This window comes from Neopsephotus bourkii, unplaced genomic scaffold (genome assembly GCF_033783945.1).
Source record: "Neopsephotus bourkii isolate Nb327-2 ecotype Australia unplaced genomic scaffold, CSIRO-AGI_Nbou_v1 NB_1821, whole genome shotgun sequence".
Lineage (NCBI taxonomy): Eukaryota > Metazoa > Chordata > Aves > Psittaciformes > Psittacidae > Neopsephotus > Neopsephotus bourkii.
The window spans coordinates 385,815-404,606 of NW_026902294.1; the positions used below are offsets into that span (position 1 = coordinate 385,815).

The window sequence follows — 18,792 nt, forward strand, 5'->3', positions numbered from 1 at the left end:
CTATCCCCATCCCCGCAGCTCCAGGTTGGCCCCGCTGTGGGACACAAACGCCAGAGATGCTTCACCTCTCCTTAAATAAACTTTAATTCTTTCTGGGGAGGGAGGAGAGGAAACTGAAACCTCCCCGAGCTGAGGAGCTGCAGCCCCCGGCTCATCCCCCCTGCCCGAGGCCACGGGGATGGGCGAGGTGGTGCAGGTCCCTGAAGGCACAAGTGTCGCTTCACCCCCTCCCCGTGCGGCTGCCGTCATCCCCCGGCCCGGGCCGGCCCCGCAGCCCCCCCGTACAAAAATACCGTTTCTCCAGTACGGAACACCCTAAAAAACTAGAGATTTTGTCCCTGTCCGGTACCCACCCCGCTGGGATCCTCTGGGAAGGCGCTGGGTCTCCACTGAAGGGAGACTTGGAGCCCTCCCAAGCAGCACCGGGTTCGTGTGAGGGGGCACATGGACCTCTCCAGCCCCCCTGCTCAGTGCTGGCAGCAGGAGCAACCACACCACACGGTTCCCCATCCCCTGGCGCAGGACCCACTCCCCAGTCTCTTCCTTGCAGCCCCTTCCCAGCTGGATGAGACCCAGGGGCTGGATGAGATCGAGGCCAGTCCCTGGATGCTAAAGGCTTGGCTCCGCGCTGGCCTCTGCCTCCAGCTCCCGCTGGTACCTCCGGCGGCGCTCGCAGCGCGGGCAGGACCTGGCGCTGGCCTGGCATTCCCGGTGGAAGACGGTTCTGCACTCGCTGCACCTGGGAGAAAAACCCCAACTGTTGGTAACTGCAGAGCAAAGCCCCAAACTGGCCCCATCAAACCAGAGCTGGGACACTGCAGAGCCTGGTAGAACCATGGAACGGGTTGGGTTGAAGGGACCTTAAAGCTCCTCCAGCTCCAACCCTGCCACGGCAGGGACCCCTTCCACTGGAGCAGCTTGCTCCAAGCCCCTGTGTCCAACCTGGCCTTGAGCACTGCCAGGGATGGGGCAGCCACAGCTTCTCTGGGCACCCTGTGCCAGCGCCTCAGCACCCTCACAGGGAAGAGCTCCTGCCTCAGAGCTCAGCTCAGTCTCCCCTCTGGCAGGTTCAAGCCATTCCCTTTGGCCTGTCCCTACAGGCCCTTGTCCCAAGCCCCTCTCCAGGCTCCCTGCAGCCCCTTTAGGCACTGGAGCTGCTCTCAGGTCTCAGAGGGATGTCCCCAGAGAGGAGCAGGGCAGAATCCCTCCCTGCATCGCTGCTCATCCTCTGGGGCTGCAGCTCAAATCCTGCTCAGCAGCTTCTCACTCCCCTGTTTTCAGCAAGCACTCACTGAGCAGAGCGCGGGCAGGAGCCGGCTCCAGCTCACGCTGAACTCTGCTGGCAGGAGCAGCAACTCCTCGAGCTGAATCCTCCCCCTGCAAGCTGAGGGCAAAAGCTCTGCCCGGAAGCAGCGCCTGGGGAGCCGCCAGCGCCGCGGGTGCTGCACATCAAAGCGGGAGATGCTGAGCCAGGTTTGCGCTTTGCTTTTGGAGCAGGGACAGCACAAGAGCGATGGTGCACGGCTGAGACCCCAAACCGCGCAGGGAGCAGGGCTGGGAGACAGCACTGGGGCTCCTGTGCTCACCGGGGCTGGAGGGCAGCCAGGAGACCCCAGCATGTGGAGCAGGGACACCTTCCATGACCGTGCTGCCCGAGGTGCAACCAGAACACTGCTGGGCACCTTGCTTTCCCAAAGGAGGAGTGGAGAGGGGAGTGTGCCCAGGTGGCAGGGGGGTGGCACTGGATCAGCTTCAAGGTCCCTTCAATCCAAACCTGTCTGTGATGCTATGAGGGTGCTGCCTCGCTTTCCCAGTGGAATCTCTTTCCCGTGGCTCCCGGATTAGCAGCAGTGTTGAGGGGATGGCAAAGCCAAGGGGAGGACTCACCCTGCGTGCTCCTGAGCGAGCAGCATCTCCTGCCAGCGCAGGGGCTGCAGGAAGCAGCGGCTGCTGCTGGGAGCAGAGGGTTTATTGTCAGGAGGCGTTTGAGGCGCATCCTGCAGCGGTGACAGCGTGACCCCGCCGCGGGCACAGGGGCAGGAAGCGGGGCTCAGCTCGGTGAGGATGTTGGTGGAGCCGCTTTCCTGCTGCACAGCCTCCTCCTCCAGCAGCAGAGACCAACAAGGTGCGGAGCCCAGCAGGACAGGGGCTGGCTGCGGGGGCAGAGCTGCTCCTGCCAGGGCCCCTGGGCTCCTTTCCTAAGGGAAAACCGTTCCCATGGGGATGCTGTCCTTGGTGACAAGCACGATTCAATCCTGCTCAGGCACCCTGGCAATATTTGCAACCACGTTAATGCATGGGGTGCCTGCAGACCCTGGTTTTGTTGGTATCTTCTGCAGGTCCTGGATGTTACTGCCAGGCAAAGCAAGACCACGCTGAAAGCCTCAGCCTGTGAAACTTCTCTGTCAGGATTATACTCATTCCTGAATAACCACTGAGTGTGGCTCTCTCTCCACTTACAGTGGATCAGGTTCCTGGGCTGGAAGGGTTTGGTATTATGTCTTTAGGAAAACCCTGACAGTGGGATAACCCCCCCCCTTCTGATCCTAACTTCTGCCCAGCAGCTGAACCCCACTGTAGGCAGAGGGGGTTTAACCTGCCCGAGGGGAGACTGAGCTGAGCTCTTAGGCAGAAGCTCTTCCCTGTGAGGGTGCTGAGGCGCTGGCACAGGGTGCCCAGAGAAGCTGTGGCTGCCCCATCCCTGGCAGTGCTCAAGGCCAGGTTGGACACAGGGGCTTGGAGCAAGCTGCTCCAGTGGAAGGGGTCCCTGCCCGTGGCAGGGCTTGGAGCTGGAGGAGCTTTAAGGTCCCTTCAAGCCTGCTTTTGCATGCTGAGAGCAAGGTGCTGGGTGGCTCTGCCATGTTCAATCTGCAAAACCACCTCACTTGGTGACACGTTGGCTCTGTGAGGATGGTCTTCTCCTGCCCCAAACAGCCCTGTTTAGGTTCAGATCATCTTGGGGCTGATGGGTACCACAAGGGCATGGGTACCATGACGATATACAACCAGCTCAGAGCTATTTCTAGGCCACTCTGAGACTGTGTCCCTAAAAGGGCTCCAGCGATGGTCCAGGCTCCTGGGAGCAGGCAGGGCACAAGCTCGGGGGTGCCCTTGCAGCAGGGAGGGGTGATAGGGGTGTCACTGACCTGGTGGTAGTGTCAAACTCAAAGGGGAAGATGATGTCGCTGCTGTTGCAGAGCTGGCAGATGAAGCCGCGCTGGGTGCACAGGTCACAGTTGTAGACGTGGTGAGAAGCGAACTGGAGCAGAGACTGCAGAAAGGTCTCAAAGACACCATCAGCTATCTGTGGAGCAGAGACTGCTCAGGCACTCGTGCAGTGTCTCCTGGTGGGTTTGCACCACACAAACCCCATGTCACATCCATCCTTTGTGCTGCCACGGGAAGACAAGCTCCAGAAACAACCCATACCCCATGTGTCTGGGTTGCAATGGGAGCCCAGAGAGAGCTGAGAGCAGCACCCACGGCTGGGAATCAGTGCAAAACCCAACTGCCCATCACCTCCAACATTATTTGCAGCAGACACAGGTTTGTTTGGAGGGGTGCTAACAGCAATGTTGGCTTAAACAGAGGTGAAACAATTCATCCCTGTGTCATCTCTGTAGCTCTCAGAGCTGGAGAAGCACCATGCTCAGTGCAGCATCTCCATGAGGAAAACCTGGGATGTTTTCACCAGCAAAACCCCTGTGACCACACAGAGCTCTCACCTGCCTCAGGTCAGCGACGCTGTATTTGTGGGGATACTCCAAGAGGTAGTGCCTGTGATCAAGCCTGCAAAAGAAGAGAGCAGGGAGGTAGATGGTTTCCACCACATCTCCAATAAGCTTTGGAACAAGGAGAAGCCTGGATGATGCAGACTCTTGAAGACTATCACCACTGATGTTCACATCGTGCCCCACATCCCAAATCCTGCTGCTGGGAATCGTGTGAGAGCATTTTAAAGGGGGCAAAAAGAAAAGAAAATCAGTATCTCATCTGTTTTCGCAGGTGTTTCCTGTCCAACCAGAAGCAGCTCTCTCAGGAAGGTGTTTCCTGAGTCACATCTCAATGTGTCAACAGATGGAGAACTCCTTAGAGCAGACGACATGGAGCTAAAATCCAGCCCATGCCTTGGCTCCCTGCTCCAACAGGGAGGGATAAGGGGCACCATCGGGGTGCAAAGAGGGGGATACAGGAGGAACATCACCCAGAGAGGGACCTCACCGCTTGCTCAGCTCCTTCAGGGCCCCGCTGCGGCACATGATGAGATAATCCCCCAGCAGCTTCAGCTGCTCCCTGCTTCGCAGGATCCGTCCCATCCTCTCCACGTGCTCGTAGAGGCTCTCGTTGACCAACTTCAGGTCGATCAGCGGCTGGTTACGGATCTGGCTGAGGAACTTGAATGCCTGCTGGCAAACCTGGGGCAGAGGGAGGCAAGAGGTGGGCACGCGCCCAGGAGCAGCCCAGGAGGCTCGGAGGAAGGTCTAAGGTGGACACCTCCACCTCTGCTGCTGCTGGGAACATTCACAGGGACCTTCAGGAAGCGCAGGCAGAGGCAGGAGCACTTCCCTGCTCCGTGCACTGACTGAGCCCAGACTCACCCCTCGCTTTGCCAGGTCCCAGTTGTGGATGAGGCGTGAGGGAATCACTGTCTCCTCGTCCCGGTGGCAGCTGTCGCAATAGTAGAGACCGGAGAAGGCGCAGAGCTTGGGCTTGGCGAAGGAGAAGCCGATCTGCCTGGAGCAGCCTGCAGGGAGCAGGGAGTGAGAGGGGCCCCGTGCTGCCCTAGGAGCCTGTTCCCATCACTGCCAGGCTGGGGGAAAAGGTTTTGGGAGGGTGGAACAGAACAAGAAAGCTTTTGGAAGGGCTGGAGATCTGCTAAAGCACTTCAGTGAGAAGTCCCCAGGCCCCTTCCTGAGGATTTAAGACCACAGTGATGCAATGAGACCCACTTCACTTTTTCTCCATGAAAAAGGACTCTGGCCTATCCCTAAATCCACTTTTACCCTTTAAGTGGTTCAGTTGTTTGATGGTGTGTTGTTGGTTTTTTTAAGGAAAAGAGAATATCCCAGTGCTTTTCCTTTAAGGAAAAGGAAATATCCCAGTGCTTTAGGGCAGAACTGATGCCCCACCTGCCTGCCCCATCCCCTTCACCAGTAGCTTTGCCCTGTTTTGCCTTCACTCAGCCCTTTTCTTTCCTGCTGTCACACCACCGGGTACCAAACCCAGGTCTGCTAGGGATCCTCATCTGCCAGGGATGAGGTCAAGATGGATTAAACAACAGCCAACCACCTTTACTATTGCAGTGGGTAAGCCAGGAGGAATCCAGCTCGGCTTTGCCACCCCATCGTTCATACGCTGGGGTGGCTGGAGTGATTCCTCCCCAGAATCATAATCATGGGCTTGATCTTTGAAGGCTTTTAATGCTCCTTAAGCCCTGCCATGGAAGGAAACCTGCCCCAGGCTGGGAGGGGAAAGCCAGGCAGGCAGAGACCTCCATAAAAACCTACACATAAAAGCTGGGAATTCGTCTTTCCAGCTGCTGCTTCCATCTGTTGGTAGGCAGAAGATGCAGGACAGAGCCTGGAGGGCAAGGTAAACTAAATGCAATGGAAAATACATATATATCTAAGAAGAAGAGAGATTAAAAGGAAACAAACACCCGCTGGAGGGTACAAGAAATGCAATTGATGCAGGAGAGAGACCTGAAGTTAATTAACTTCCCAAGGTAAAGAGCAAACGGTCCCTCCCAGAGAGGTCAGTGAGTGGTGTCCCACGAACCCAGCATCACCCGGGTGCTGGGAGGGGTCAGTGGGAGGTTAAGGAATGTTCTGCCAAACCAGCTCGTCACACCCGTTGCGATGCTCACTCCTGTGCTGCCTTACTGGAAAAACAGCATTTGTTCTTGAGTGCCCCTTCCCTGCAGGCTGGAGAGTCCTGGGCCTCCTGGTCCACCTAAGGTTGCTTTCAAGCCAAGACCTCCCCTGGCTATACCATAAGCATCGTAAAGCCCCATTGGACCTGTGCTGGGGTGGAATGGGGATGCAGCTTGGGGGCAGACTCACCTTGAGGACCCAAACCCCCAGAGGTGCCACTGAGTGGGGACATGGTGCTCCGGTGCCTGATGGGATTTGGATGGGGAACCAGCAGCTGGCCTGCAAGGGGCTGGCATGGCCCAGGACACCCTAACTTGATGTCCCCTTGTTAAACTGAGTGAACTCAACATTATCCCTGAGAAGATGGGGCTGCCCATGCCAAGGCCAGGCTGGATGGGGATTCCTCTAGTGGAGGGTGTCCCTGCCTAAGGCAGGGGGTTGGAACTGGATGAGCTTTAAGGTCCTTTCCAAGCCAAACCATTCTATGATTCTATAAAGATGGAGCTGAGTTTCTGGACAACCCAGCATATACCTGCACAGATGAAGCTCTGAGAGTCCAGGCCCTTCTCCATGGGGATGGCCACCAGGTATTGCAACAAGAAGCCGTTCTCCTTCACGATGCTCTTCAGGACGACCTGGGAGTGCCCATCCAAGCTGCCACCCAGCGTCAGAGCCTCCTCTGCACTCTCCAGGTAGGACATGAGCACCGCCCGGACCAGCTCCCTCCATGAGGCGGCTTCTTCTGCGTTCTCAGCCTGCAGCTTCAGGACAGCTTTGGAGGTGATCACCTTGAAGAAGGCGGGTCCCCCGAGGCTTGTGTCCGGCAGGATGTCCTGGATGCTCTCTATGCCATAACTGTTGCTTAAAATTTTGTCATTGTTCCTGACTTTAAAGCACTTTAAAGTTTCTAGAGACAGGGAAAAAATAAAAGGGACCCAGGTTTTGTCCACGTCCACGTACAGAACAGCCTCTTTTATTGCATCCAGCTCTGGTTCATGAGCTGGCGTCCAGTCAAAGCTGTTCCCAGGCACATCACTGTACTGGAGCAGAGCAGTGGAGTCGCTCTGGATGGGTTGGCCTTCAGCAGCCTCTTCTGGGTACTCCAGTGTCTCCCACTGCTCCTCCTCCAGCTGAGGCCGGCACTCGCGCAGCGCCTCGCGGATCCTGTCCAACCAGTCCTCGGCCTCGTCGCGAGAAGGAGCTCGGAGGTAGAGCCTCTTCCCTAGGAACACCAGCTCGAACCGCCCGTCCGAGTGCGTCAGCGCCAGCGCCTCGCACCGCAGCAGGGAGTAGCTCTCGACACAGATGCGGTCCTCGTGGTCCAGCAGGAGCCGAAGCTCCAGCGGCGACAGCTCACAGGAGAACTCCTTCCATATCCCCATGGCTCCTCTCCGCTCCAGGGTGCCCAGCTTCAGGAGCCCTCGGAAAGGGTTGGAAAGCCCTGGGGCAAAAGCAGATGTCTCAGGTTAGCCAGTAAAGGGGAAGCCAGTGGGCTGCTCGCAGTGAGCAACCAGAGGCATCCCAGCTTTGAGAGCCAGTCCTGGTGGGGGATGGGACGGGACAGGAGTTTACAGGACCTTGGTCTCCATCACCTGTCCACGTATATTTGGGTACCGAGGCTTAGAACAAGTGGGATGGCATAAAGGAAAGCCTTGGCAGTGCTGGGGTCAGGGTTGGACTTGATGAGCTTAAAGCTCTTTTCCAACCTGGTTGATTCTGTGGTCCTATGACCCTACTGCTGCTATCAGCACAGCAGCAAACGGCTGCCTCCCAAGCAGCCCATCACCCCCAGCCCCTCAGCACTGCGCCTTGCAGAGAGGCTCCAGGTAAGCCCACGAGGGAAGGGCAGCCCGTACCCATCTGCCTGCGGTGCACCACGCTGAAGCCCTTTTGCTCCCGTTCCGGTGCCGCTTTGGGCTTCCTGCTCTGCCAGGACGGCACCGAGAGCCTTTCCAGGTCAAGGGCACTGATGAGCCCTGGGGCAGGACTCTCCCCAGCCCCCTCCGGGCCAAAGCTGTTGGTGTTGGCTGCGGTTTCGCTGCTCTCTCCTGGGGAAGGTCGGTAGAAATCATCTTCCGAGATCCAGCTCTTCCTTTTCTAGTTAAAAACAAACCCCCAAATTAATGACCAAACTCATTGAACATCCTGTGCCCTCCAACACCCCCCCCAGTGACCCCTCCCTGGGACTGTGCTGGCAGCTGGCACATACTGGGCTCACATACCGGTGGGACGAACAAAGTGAGGGCTGGAACTTGATGACCTTGAAGGTTCCTTCTGACCCAAACCTGGGACAAGGTCCCTGAACAAGCACCAGGAGCAAAGCACAACCCAGCTCAGTGTTCCATAGAAAGGAGCAGCTTCCTTAGACCCAGCGCATCCCTTCCAGGGCTGCATCCCACCAGGAACATCCTCTCAACCACCCTACGTGGCTCTCCTAGAGCCCTGTGTTCTGAATAACAAACTAAATGAGAGCAGAGCTGCCACCTCCCTGCAGCGAGGAGCACGGGTGGCTTGTGCTGCAGCTCCCGGAGCAGGAATGCAGGTTGCCCCGTGAGTCATGCGGAAGCAGGGGGGAATTTCCTGTTGACATTGTATGTTATACATAGATTAGGTCAAACTGGCCCAGTGCCACAAGGAAGCAGTGGAAATGGGATAACTGGAAGGCAGCTCAAAGGAGCAGGGACCAAAAAGAGAAACTGTTTTGTGGGCAGGGGGAGGTCTGAAGTATATCCTAACCTCGCCAGGATTGAAATGATGGGAACCAGGATGGAAAAGTCAGTAACGAACGAGACAGAGGACGGAGCTGTTCAAAGAGTTTCCTAAAAGCAAAAGCAAGTGGATGAACTCCTTGGCAGCAGCAAGGGAAATCCGCTGCTGTTCCTGCTAGCCGGAGCACCAGGGAATGCCATCTTGCTCTGGGAAGAGTCTGGAGAGACCAGCGCTTCCTCAGAACCTGTCACAAGTTTTACTTCCCTTTTCCATTCTCTCTCCTCTATTTTTCCATTATATGTATGCTCTCGTGAGATCCCACCTGCAGCGCTGTGTGCAGCTGTGGTGTCCCCAGCATAAGGAGGACAAGGAGCTGTTGGAGAAAGTCCAGAAGAGGCCATGAGGATGATCAGGGAGATGGAGCACCTCCCGTATGGAACTGGATGCGCTTTAAAGTCTCTTCCGACCCAACCCAGTCTGGGATTCTGTGACTCCCTCTACTGCTCAGGAAGCATAAACCCAAGGAGATGGATAGCAAGGGAGCTGTAACACCTACCGGACACCCCAGCAGTGGGGACAGGAGGTATTCTGCTGTCGGGCTGCACACGGCCGGGTTCACCTCACTGCTGCTCCTGCCAGGCTCTCCTCTGCTGGGCCCAGCCCGGCGCGGGGCCGGAGCAGCGCCTGCCCGCGCTCCATCCCCATCACCGGTGCTCACCGCATCACCCGTGCCAGCAGAGCCGGGGCTGTCCACGCCGGGGGGTGGCTGCTGGGGAGCTCCAGGGGGCACGGTGGCCGTGGGGCAGGCGGGGGGCTGTGGGGAGCAGCCCAGCACGCTGGGGAGCAGCCGTTCCTCCGGGCTCGGCTTGGCTTTGCTGAACTCGGACAGCACCCTGGGAATATGGAAGAGATCAGAGTGAACACAGCCACAGTAACCAGAGCCTACAGAGCGCAGAGCGACTGCAAACTATAACCCCCAGCAAAGGGCTCAGCATCACAGCTCATCCCCTGTGCTCTGGCAGCACCATGTGGCTGCAAAAACACCCCCTGGCAATGACAGTGCTGACAGGAGATGTGTGATTTGTGCTGCACAGAGCAGGGAGCCTCCCTGCGAGGATGCGTTTCCTAACTACACGTTCCTGGGGTTTAATTTGCTGCTGATGGACATCTCCTAATGGAGGGAGAGCACTGGGTGCTCCCTAAACCCCAGCTCCTGGACACGGACCCAGCCATGGGATTGTGCCGGTTTCCCTAACTGTTAACAAGCAATTCTGAGTGGAGCCTGGCCGGATGAGATGCTGTTCCCATGCCCCTGCTTCACCACCACCCGGGGGGAATTTAAGCAGCCCCAAATAATGTCTTTCCATCACGAGTTTAATCCAATCAAGGCAGGTTCCTCCAGGATGATCATAAGATGTAAAATCCTGTAGGTAATGATGCTGTTACTGATGAGGAAGAAGAGACTTAAAACCCCCTTGAAGACCCTTACTGGGAAGAGAGTGCCTTTGCCAACCAGCACCAGGCTTCTTCAGAGCCAGGTTTTAAAGGTGGCAGGGAAAATATTTCCTGATTACTCAGGGTTTCTATAACCCCTGGAATTCTTTGTGCTGGGCGCTTGGCACAAATAGATCATGACGGGGACAAACTAACACCCTGCCTCCTCTAAATCATCCACTGAAGCTGCAAATTACAGCCCTTTCCTGTGACCAAACTCATTTCTTCCTCCCTCCAGAAAGCCCCAGAGCATCCCCCAGTGTATGCCACGGAGATGGGACATTCCTGAGACTGGGGAGCAGCATTTCTCTGATGCTTCTGCCTTGGTAAAGAGGACAGACACACACTTCAGTGGGCAGGAGCTCGTCTGCTGGGGCAGCCGGTTCCAGCAGCAGGTGCTGAGTGGTTCTCTTTACCTTTCAGACCTTTCCCAGGAGAAACATTCATAGGATCCCAGACTGCTCTGAGTTGAAGGGGACCTTAAAGCTCCTCCAGTTCCAACCCCTGCCATAGGCAGGGACCCCTTCCACTGGAGCAGCTTGCTCCAAGCCCCTGTGTCCAACCTGGCCTTGAGCACTGCCAGGGATGGGGCAGCCACAGCTTCTCTGGGCACCCTGTGCCAGCGCCTCAGCACCCTCACAGGGAAGAGCTTCTGCCTAAGAGCTCAGCTCAGTCTCCCCTGTTTCAGTTTGAACCCATCACCCCTTGTCCTGTTGCTGCAGTCCCTGATGAAGAGCCCCTCTCCAGCATCCTTGTAGCCCCCTTCAGACACTGGAAGCTGCTCTGAGGTCCCCATGCAGCTTCTCCTCTCCAGGCTCAACAGCCCCAATGTCCTCAGCCTGGCTCCACACGGGAGCTGCTCCAGCCCCCTCAAATACAGGTTGCTAAAGAAAACCAGGGGAAAAACCTTCCTGCCTATAGAGAGAAACCAACGAGAGCCCAGGAGAGGCTTAAGAGTCCCTCTGAAGAGGAGATGTGGGAGAACACTCACTCCTGCAGCGAGCGGTCCAGGTCCTCAGCAGTGGCTGTGCCCAGGTCGGAGTCGCAGGACAGAGGCTCCTCGGCCCGCTCGGGGCTGCGGGCGCAGTGGGCTGGGAGGATGCTGTCGGAGCCCAGGCTGGAGGAGAGCTGGGACGAGCTGGTGGTGTTGAGGCTCAACGAGGATGACGTGAGCTTGATTTTGCTGCTGGCTTTGCTGATGGGGAGGACAGAGGGTTGAATCTCGATCTCATCCGAGCCCGACGAGTGGGAGATGGAACCCAGCGATGCTTTTCTGTGGGGTTCGGATGTTGAGGACGTGAGGGGCTCCAGCAGCTCCGAAACAGGACAGAGACCCGACAGGGACAGAGGGGTGATAGTCCACTCGTTCAGAACTGCTGACTTATAGGACAGCTCGAAGGATAAGGATGTTAAACCTTGCAAGTAGCAAAGGAGAAACTCACACTCTTCAGCATCTAAGAGCAGAGCAGTGCTTTGGTAGTATTCAGGCAGTGGGGACTTCTCCTGCAGCAGCAGCTTCAAGTAACACTCCATGAGGCCATCGTTGAGAGCCAGCCGCAGCCAGGCTCGGCAGCGCCCCACGTCCGTGTTGATAAAGATGAGTTGCTCCAACTCAGAGATGATATTTCTAGGGAAAAGGGAGAAAAAGAACAGAACAGGAGGTGAGCAGCTCTGGTTTCGTCCATCATGGGGTGCAGGAGGGGCAGATCTCCCATCAGGAACTGCCCGTCCGGCTCTGCTGTGGGGTGTTCACGAGTTGGAACAGCTCTGTGGAAAATCTCTCTCCTTCATGGAAAACATGGTTCCCCACAAAGGAAAAAGAGCTTCTGGATCACAGAATGGTTAGGCTTTGAAAGGACCTTAAAATCATCTAGTTCCACAGCTAAGTATATTGGTAACAACCCCAGGCACCCCTGGGGTACCTCTCGGTGCTTGTCCTCTCTCTGGCCGAAGGCATCTCTGTGAACCAAGGATGCAGAGGGGGAAATTCCCACTGTCCCTGCACACTGGTGGGGCTTGCTCTGGCTGGATACTCATGGTGACAAATCCCAGCTTCACATTTAAAGTCAGCCAAAACACAGGGAAAACTGCTGTGGCATCCCAAATAAACCCCTAACCAGGTCAGGCTGAACTCAAGCAACCTCAAACTCCTCAATGCAGCCATTCCCCCCTACAATCCAACAGCAATACCACACTTCCCAATCCTCCCTGGTCCCACAGGCCTCAAAAGCCAGAACAAAAGTATTGTAATTATTTTTTTTAATCTGTCTCTCAAGAAGGAGGAGAAAAACACCTTCAAAGGGCACAAAAATATCCCCCAAAATATCCCGCAGCGTGTGGAAGAGCTACTGTCATCCACTCTTCTATAATTTATGAGTTGTTGATGAAGTTGGATGAGGCTTTCGAAACTCTCTGTGTGTGGGCTGCTCTTTACTGTGGGAGGACTCTGCCTAGGGAGTGGCTCAGCAAACCCCCACCAAATGATAGGCACTGAGGTGAGACCTCCTCAAAGGCTGGCTGGGACATGGGGAAATGAAGGACAACCACCTCCAAAGAGAGGCCAGACCCTGCGCTGTGCACCCCATAACCCACTGCTGCTGCCACCGCCTCCCACTGGCACACTGAGTCCCCTACACAGTCTGCACCCAAACATAAGGAAGAAAAGGGTGCCCAGCCCGGCATCATCGTGATGCCAAGACACCCTGGGAGAGCATCTGAAGGGACTGAGCACACGGGATGGGTGGACACGTATCTTTCCACTGAGCCATCCTCCTGTTTGCCATTCCCTGAATGCTGTGGCTTTTGCCCCAAGGAGAGGGGACAAACCTGAGAGTACAACCCCTGTTTGGCAGGGATGGGCACTCACCGGTGGGTGATGCTCTTGAGAAGACCCCAGAAGACCGGCTGGGGAAGTGGCGCCCGACTCCCTGTTTTCTTCCCTTTCCCCCCACTCTCTGTCTTGATGTGCTTTGCCTTCAGCCCATGCACAAAGACAGCTTCCAGAGCGCTGCAGAGGGTGTTGGCATTCCCATCATCACTGGTTACAACAGCATCTGAGGTCACGTACTGCTTCTGCAGCGCCTTGATGGCGTTCACCAGCTGCTTCTTGATCAGCTGCAAGACAGGAGGTACACACTTGGCTTAAAAAAAAGGAACTATTAGGGAAGGTTTCATATAAAAAGGCCTGCAAAACCACAAGGCTTATCCAAAATGAAGCAGCATGTGACTGTTAGGAAGGACCACAGCTGAACTGCTCAAGATGGGGACTCGCCTCATGGCATCACAGTTCATCTGGCTTTGGTTTGCAATCAGAGTAATCTGTGCAACTGTAGCTGGTGGTTTGGAGCCCATGGGCTTGCTGGGGGTGCCTTTAGAGTGTGTCCCCTGCAGACAGCAAACTGCTGAAGAGTCACTGAATCCCAGCCCGGTTTGGGTTGGAAGGGACCTTAAAGCTCCTCCAGCTCCAACCCCTGCCACAGGCAGGGACCCCTTCCACTGGAGCAGCTTGCTCCAAGCCCCCTGTGTCCAACCTGGCCTTGAGCACTGCCAGGGATGGGGCAGCCACAGCTTCTCTGGGATAGGGAGAAACTGGCTCTTGATAGGGAGAAACTGGCTCTTTCCATACACTTGCTCAGGGGAAGCATAGATTGAATAAGCTCGGGTGAGAAAACAGAAACCCAAAGGAGGAAGCAAGGGCTGGGATAGGACTTGAACTCGTGCAGATCAGCCCAAGCAGCACGTGATGCTCTAACCAGTCCCATGGGCAGGAATCAAAGCCATCGATCCCACTGTGCTCTGAGCAGCTTGGCTATGCCCATCAACCCCCTGGTGTTACTGGGGACTCCCCCTCCCAGCCCTGAGAGATGCTTCTGGAAAGATGGCTGGGGTTTAGCTGCTGCCTTCAGCCAGGCTCTGAAGCTGGGCCATGGGAACTGTCCCTCCCAGCAGCTCTGCCTGCCCGTCTCGCGCCAGCCGGAGCACACGCAGGGAGCTCCACAGTGTGATGCTGGCGGAGAGGATCCTCAGCCAGCGCAGCTGAGCCCGGGGCTCTCAGGCAACCTCACTGCAAAGGGCAGTTGCAATTCCCCGCAGGCATTTGGCAACCACTGCGCATGCAGCCAGGATCCCACCACCAACCCCCGTTTCAACACCCCCCCCGCAGCATTCCATGCGCCTGGGCCAGGGCAGAGCTGTGACTCGAGCCTGGCTTGGCTGCACAAACCCAGCCCAGGGTATCTGTTGCTTTCCCAGCAGCTGTAGCTCAAGGAGAACAGCCAGAACATGCACCTTGTCCCTGCTCGCCTCGGGGACACCCCTTGGAGCGGGGCTGTTTGCCAGGCACCCCCCGCTCTGCCGCCAGCACCAGCCAGCCTCCTGCAGGCAGCGACCGCGGGCTCCCAGGGTTAAAGAGTGCCACTGATCTCATCTGCCACGCAGGAACTGACCCTGCCCGGGGTGAAGGGAGCACCGGGAGAACCGCGGGCTTTGTGCTTGGCTCCTGACGTGTTCAGGCTCCCAGAGCTGGGAAGGAAATGGCAGCAACGCTGCTTCCCCTGGCACCAGTGCTGAGCACCAGCCCCAGCCCGCGCTGGGTCCTGCCACGAGGAGCAAAGCCCAAGGTGGAGCCTGGTGGGGTTTAACTCCTGGCTGCCCGATTCCTTTGACCCTCCCACCAGAGAAACCACCACGGATCCTCTCTCCTGCAAAGCAGGAGCCATCTTTGCCCATAGAACCCATCCCAACCCCAGCTGGCAGCACCCACAGGTCCCACCACAACCCTGCTGGTAACTGGAGTCTCACTGGGGAGGAACTGGAGCTGTTTGGGCGCACCGGGGTGCCTCACTCACCTGTATGGCTTCCTTGGGGTCATCAGTGTGGCTCGAATGCATCTCAGCTGCTGCCGCTCCTCGTGCTGGGCGCTGCCTTCACATGTCACCTTTGGGACAGGGAGCAGGAACGTTTGAGCACCCCTCTGGCTGACACCTCCCTCACCTGCCCCACAAGAGGCACGGATCCCGCACCGAGGCGTTTTGCAAGCGCTCACAGCCAGGATGCTGCTGGGACCGACCCGCTTCCAGCCACACTGAAGCACACCACGCTCCCCCCACCAGCAGGGGTCAGGCAAAACAGAGCATAGCCAAGAGACCAAGAGGGAGTAAATTAGCCCCTGGAAGCTGCCTGCAGGCAGCCCTCAACCTGGGGGAGACGCCAGGGCAGTCACGCAAGCAGTGATGCACACAGGGCTATGGTTTTCCTTCTGTTTCTACACCTCCTGCAATGAGCAGGCGCCACCAAGGGAACCAAACCAGGCACTTAGCAACTGGGCCTGTATGACAGCACTTAAACCATGGGAATGGCACGAAGGTGGCCTGGACAGAGGCGGTCACTGCCCGGCAGACCCCGGGCAGAGGTGAGGGCAGCTCAGCTCTCTCAACTCGTGAGACCAATGCTACTGCTGAAGCCAGTGGGGATGGACCCAGCGTGAGATCAAGGGTGCTGAGGCGCTGGCACAGGGTGCCCAGAGAAGCTGTGGCTGCCCCATCCCTGGCAGTGCTCAAGGCCAGGTTGGACACAGGGGCTTGCAGCAAGCTGCTCCAGTGGAAGGGGTCCCTGCCTGTGGCAGGGGTTGGAGCTGGGTGAGCTTCGAGGTCCCTTCCACCTCAAACCAGGCTGGGATTCTATGACCCCCTTGGAGGTGCCCAGGTGCTCATCCCACAGCACAGGGCTGTCAGGGAAGATAGGAAGGAAGGAAGGAAAGATGCAGGCTCCCCATCAGGTTTCAGTCACTCCATTCAGAAGCAGATGAGCCCCAAGATCACCCCATTCCCAAGGGCTGCTCTGCTGCAGCTGGGTTTGGTGGGAAAGAGAACAAAACCAGTGTCTTCCCGGGAAACCATGGCAGAACCAGAGCCACGCTCCAGGGTGACAGCAGACAAGGGACCTTTGACTTCTGCCTTCTGGAGCCCTGCCCTGCTCTTCAGAGCAAACCCAAGCTGTGCCTGGAGGCCCTATGAGCAAAGCACGGCGGTGTCAGTGAGGTGCTGGGTGCACGGCTGCATCCTTGCTCCAATACAGCGTGTTCTGGGGCTGAACAGGGTCCAAGGGGTGCTCTGGCACCCTGCAGCGTTCTGAGGGTGTGCGAGGTTGCAGAAGGAATTGACTCCCTTCACTTGGAGCCCGTTGCCACCCAAATGCAGAAGGAGGTGCCCAGCAGTTCACCGCAGGGTCTGGCTGTCACATCGACACTTCCCGGTGTCCCGTGGAAGTGACACTGCTGTTTCCAAGGCAACACATCGGGCCTGAAGCTTTCCCCACATTGGGGCTGAAGCCTCAACCTGCCCCAGGAGCGGTCGAACCAGGGCACAAACACAACTGCAGAGCAGCTCCCACAGGGCCACAGCCGGACCCGAAGGCAGCCGCAGCGCATGCCCCGCACCGGCCGGTCAAGAGCTCTGTGGGGACAAACCCGGACGGCTCCCCCATGCTCCCGGAGCTCGCAGACAAGCTCTGATGAAAGGAAACTTTTCACCAGGACTCATCATGAGATTTCCTCTCTTTGGGTTGCGACACAGGAATGGGGAGCACAGCGGTTACAGGAGTGGGACCCCTGCTCGGGGGCTCAAGGAGCTGCTGGGGCTTCAGGGGACACCCAAGTGACTGGATGAGCTTTAAGGTCCTTCCAACCCAAACCATTTGTGGTTTTCCTAACACCCACCGCCTTCACCATGGGACTCTCCACTCCCACCACTACCAGTCCAACCAGTTTGTCCCAGCATCGCGAATCCACACGGCACTGCTCCCGCTGGGACAGCATTTTCCTGAATAACAAGGGCGAGGAACCAGCTCTGAGGGGGATTTCAGCCATCACAAGGCTGATGGGACACAGGGAATGGCACCAGCAGTGCTGGCGCCACAACTGGAGTGCTCCAGAGCACTTCCAGCACACCCTGGAAAGCCCCGGCTGCTCCTGGTGATGTGGGACGGAAAAGGGATGGGTTGGATGTGCCAATGCCCAGCAAGCAGAGCTACAGCAGGAAAAGCCCCACGTCCCTTCCCAGCAGTCACCACCCCGGAGGCTGTGCAGGCAGAGCCAACAGCTCAAGTGAAGCCAAGAGAAACCAGCAGCAAACCGGAGCGGTTCAACCTACCGGGGAGCAGAGGCACTGGAGCGAGAGCAGAGCTGCTCCCAGCAGCCCGGTCCTTTGGGAGGGCTTTGCTGGAATGAAGCCTTGTGTCAGGAGAGGCAGAGGCCCCGCTGGCCTGGCTCCTCGCAGTCCCCACAACACTGAGCTATAAATAAGCAGCAGGTCAGTGCTCGTGCTCTGCCAGTGGAAAACACCAGCCCACGACGGCAGGAGCCAGTGACTCAAGGCCTGGACGCGGAGCCAGTCATTTTCCAAGCACGAGAACTGCACCAGTCACCCTCTGCCCCGGGCAACAAGGGATTGGATGGCATCCTGAGTCCAAGGGCCAGGACTGGGACAATCCTCTCCTCCCACCCAGCTTCTGCCTTCCCCTCCTGAGCCCACGCACACCCAGCCACGCTTAAATACGAGCTGACTCCAAGCAGGAGCAGCCTGGGAGCTGGATGAGCAGCGGGCACAGACAGGGCATTGCCTTGCTGTGGGATAAAACCTCTTGGATATCATCCAGCGAGGGCCAGGGCAGGCTCAGAGCAGCGGCGGGACCCTCTCAGTCCAACCTCAGCTCCTCCTCTGCACCCAGCCGTGATTCCCAGCACTGGAATGCTGGCACTGTGCGAGGGATGGGGACCGACACACCACCCACTTCCCCACAGCAGCATCTCCCTGCTGCTGACCAACCTGATGGTGGACGGAGAAGGGTCTCTGCCGATGAACCCCAACAAGCTGTCGCCCCGCGGCACCACGGACAGGAGCAGCCGGGGAGGAAAAGCAGCCGCTGAGCCCCCGGCGCTGCCGCCAAGGGCAGGATTTGGTGCCTCAGACACGGGGGAACGGGGATTTGTGCCCGGCTGCTGCCGGCTCCTGCGCCAGGCCCCGGGGGCCGCGGGAGGCTGGGGCTGAGCTTCCCCAGCGCCGCAGCCGCCAGAGCCGCCAGGCAAGGGTGAGGCGCGCTGCTGCACGGTGCTCCCGGGGTTATATCCCCGGCTGCTGCGCGGCTCGGGGTGCCCGCTGCTGGCGCTTCCCGGTTGGTCCTGTGGCCATTGGACACGCTGGGAACTCGCATCCCTCGACGGCGGAGCCGGGGCTCTCTGGAAGCAACAAGAACCGGGTGTTTAACCCCTCTGCTGCTGGACACAAGAACCACCTGGAGCTTGTTTGAAGCTGCTCGTTTTAAGTGAGAAAGAGCGATTTATTGGGAACGCCGTGAACAAGAACCCAGAGGAAGCGGGAGGGACCCCCCTGGCGCTGGGATCTCCGGGATCAGGTCTGTGGGGAGGAACCACGCGGAGAGGTTCCTGGTGTCAGCACTGGAGGGAGCGAGCCGAGGAGCAGCCATCATCAACGCCCCCGGCCCCCCCTGCAAAGGAGCACCTGACCCACAGCGTGGGCGCCCCGCACCGTGGGGGGCTCAGCGTGGGGCTGACGCTGCCGGCAGGGCAGGGCTGCCCCATGCGTGTGGGGCCTGGCCGAACCACGCCTGGGGGGGCACGCACGGATCAGGCTCCACGGACCCCTGCACCCCTGCCTGCTCCCCCCGCCCTCCGTGTCCCTGCTGCCCCCCGGACCCCGCC

At 57.9% G+C, this 18,792-nt stretch overlaps 1 protein-coding gene across 2 annotated transcripts; it reads right to left on the reverse strand.

Moving 5' to 3' along the window:
• Positions 1 to 68: 68 nt before the first annotated feature.
• On the reverse strand, positions 69 to 17,985 carry PLEKHM1 (pleckstrin homology and RUN domain containing M1). Of its 2 annotated transcripts, XM_061343193.1 has the most exons (12): positions 17,900 to 17,985; positions 14,924 to 15,012; positions 12,943 to 13,190; positions 11,068 to 11,703; positions 9,139 to 9,475; positions 7,730 to 7,970; positions 6,406 to 7,314; positions 4,599 to 4,744; positions 4,222 to 4,415; positions 3,726 to 3,789; positions 3,147 to 3,304; positions 69 to 739 (listed from the first exon to the last, which is right to left on the reverse strand). In XM_061343193.1, the coding sequence occupies exons 2-12, from the start codon at positions 14,963 to 14,965 to the stop codon at positions 610 to 612; spliced, it is 3,105 nt and encodes a 1,034-aa protein (XP_061199177.1). In that variant the 5' UTR covers positions 14,966 to 15,012; positions 17,900 to 17,985; the 3' UTR covers positions 69 to 609. The 2 variants fall into 2 exon arrangements, with proteins under 2 accessions (XP_061199177.1, XP_061199176.1); XM_061343192.1 differs by lacking the exon at positions 17,900 to 17,985 and having other exon boundaries at positions 14,924 to 15,117.
• Positions 17,986 to 18,792: the final 807 nt, after the last annotated feature.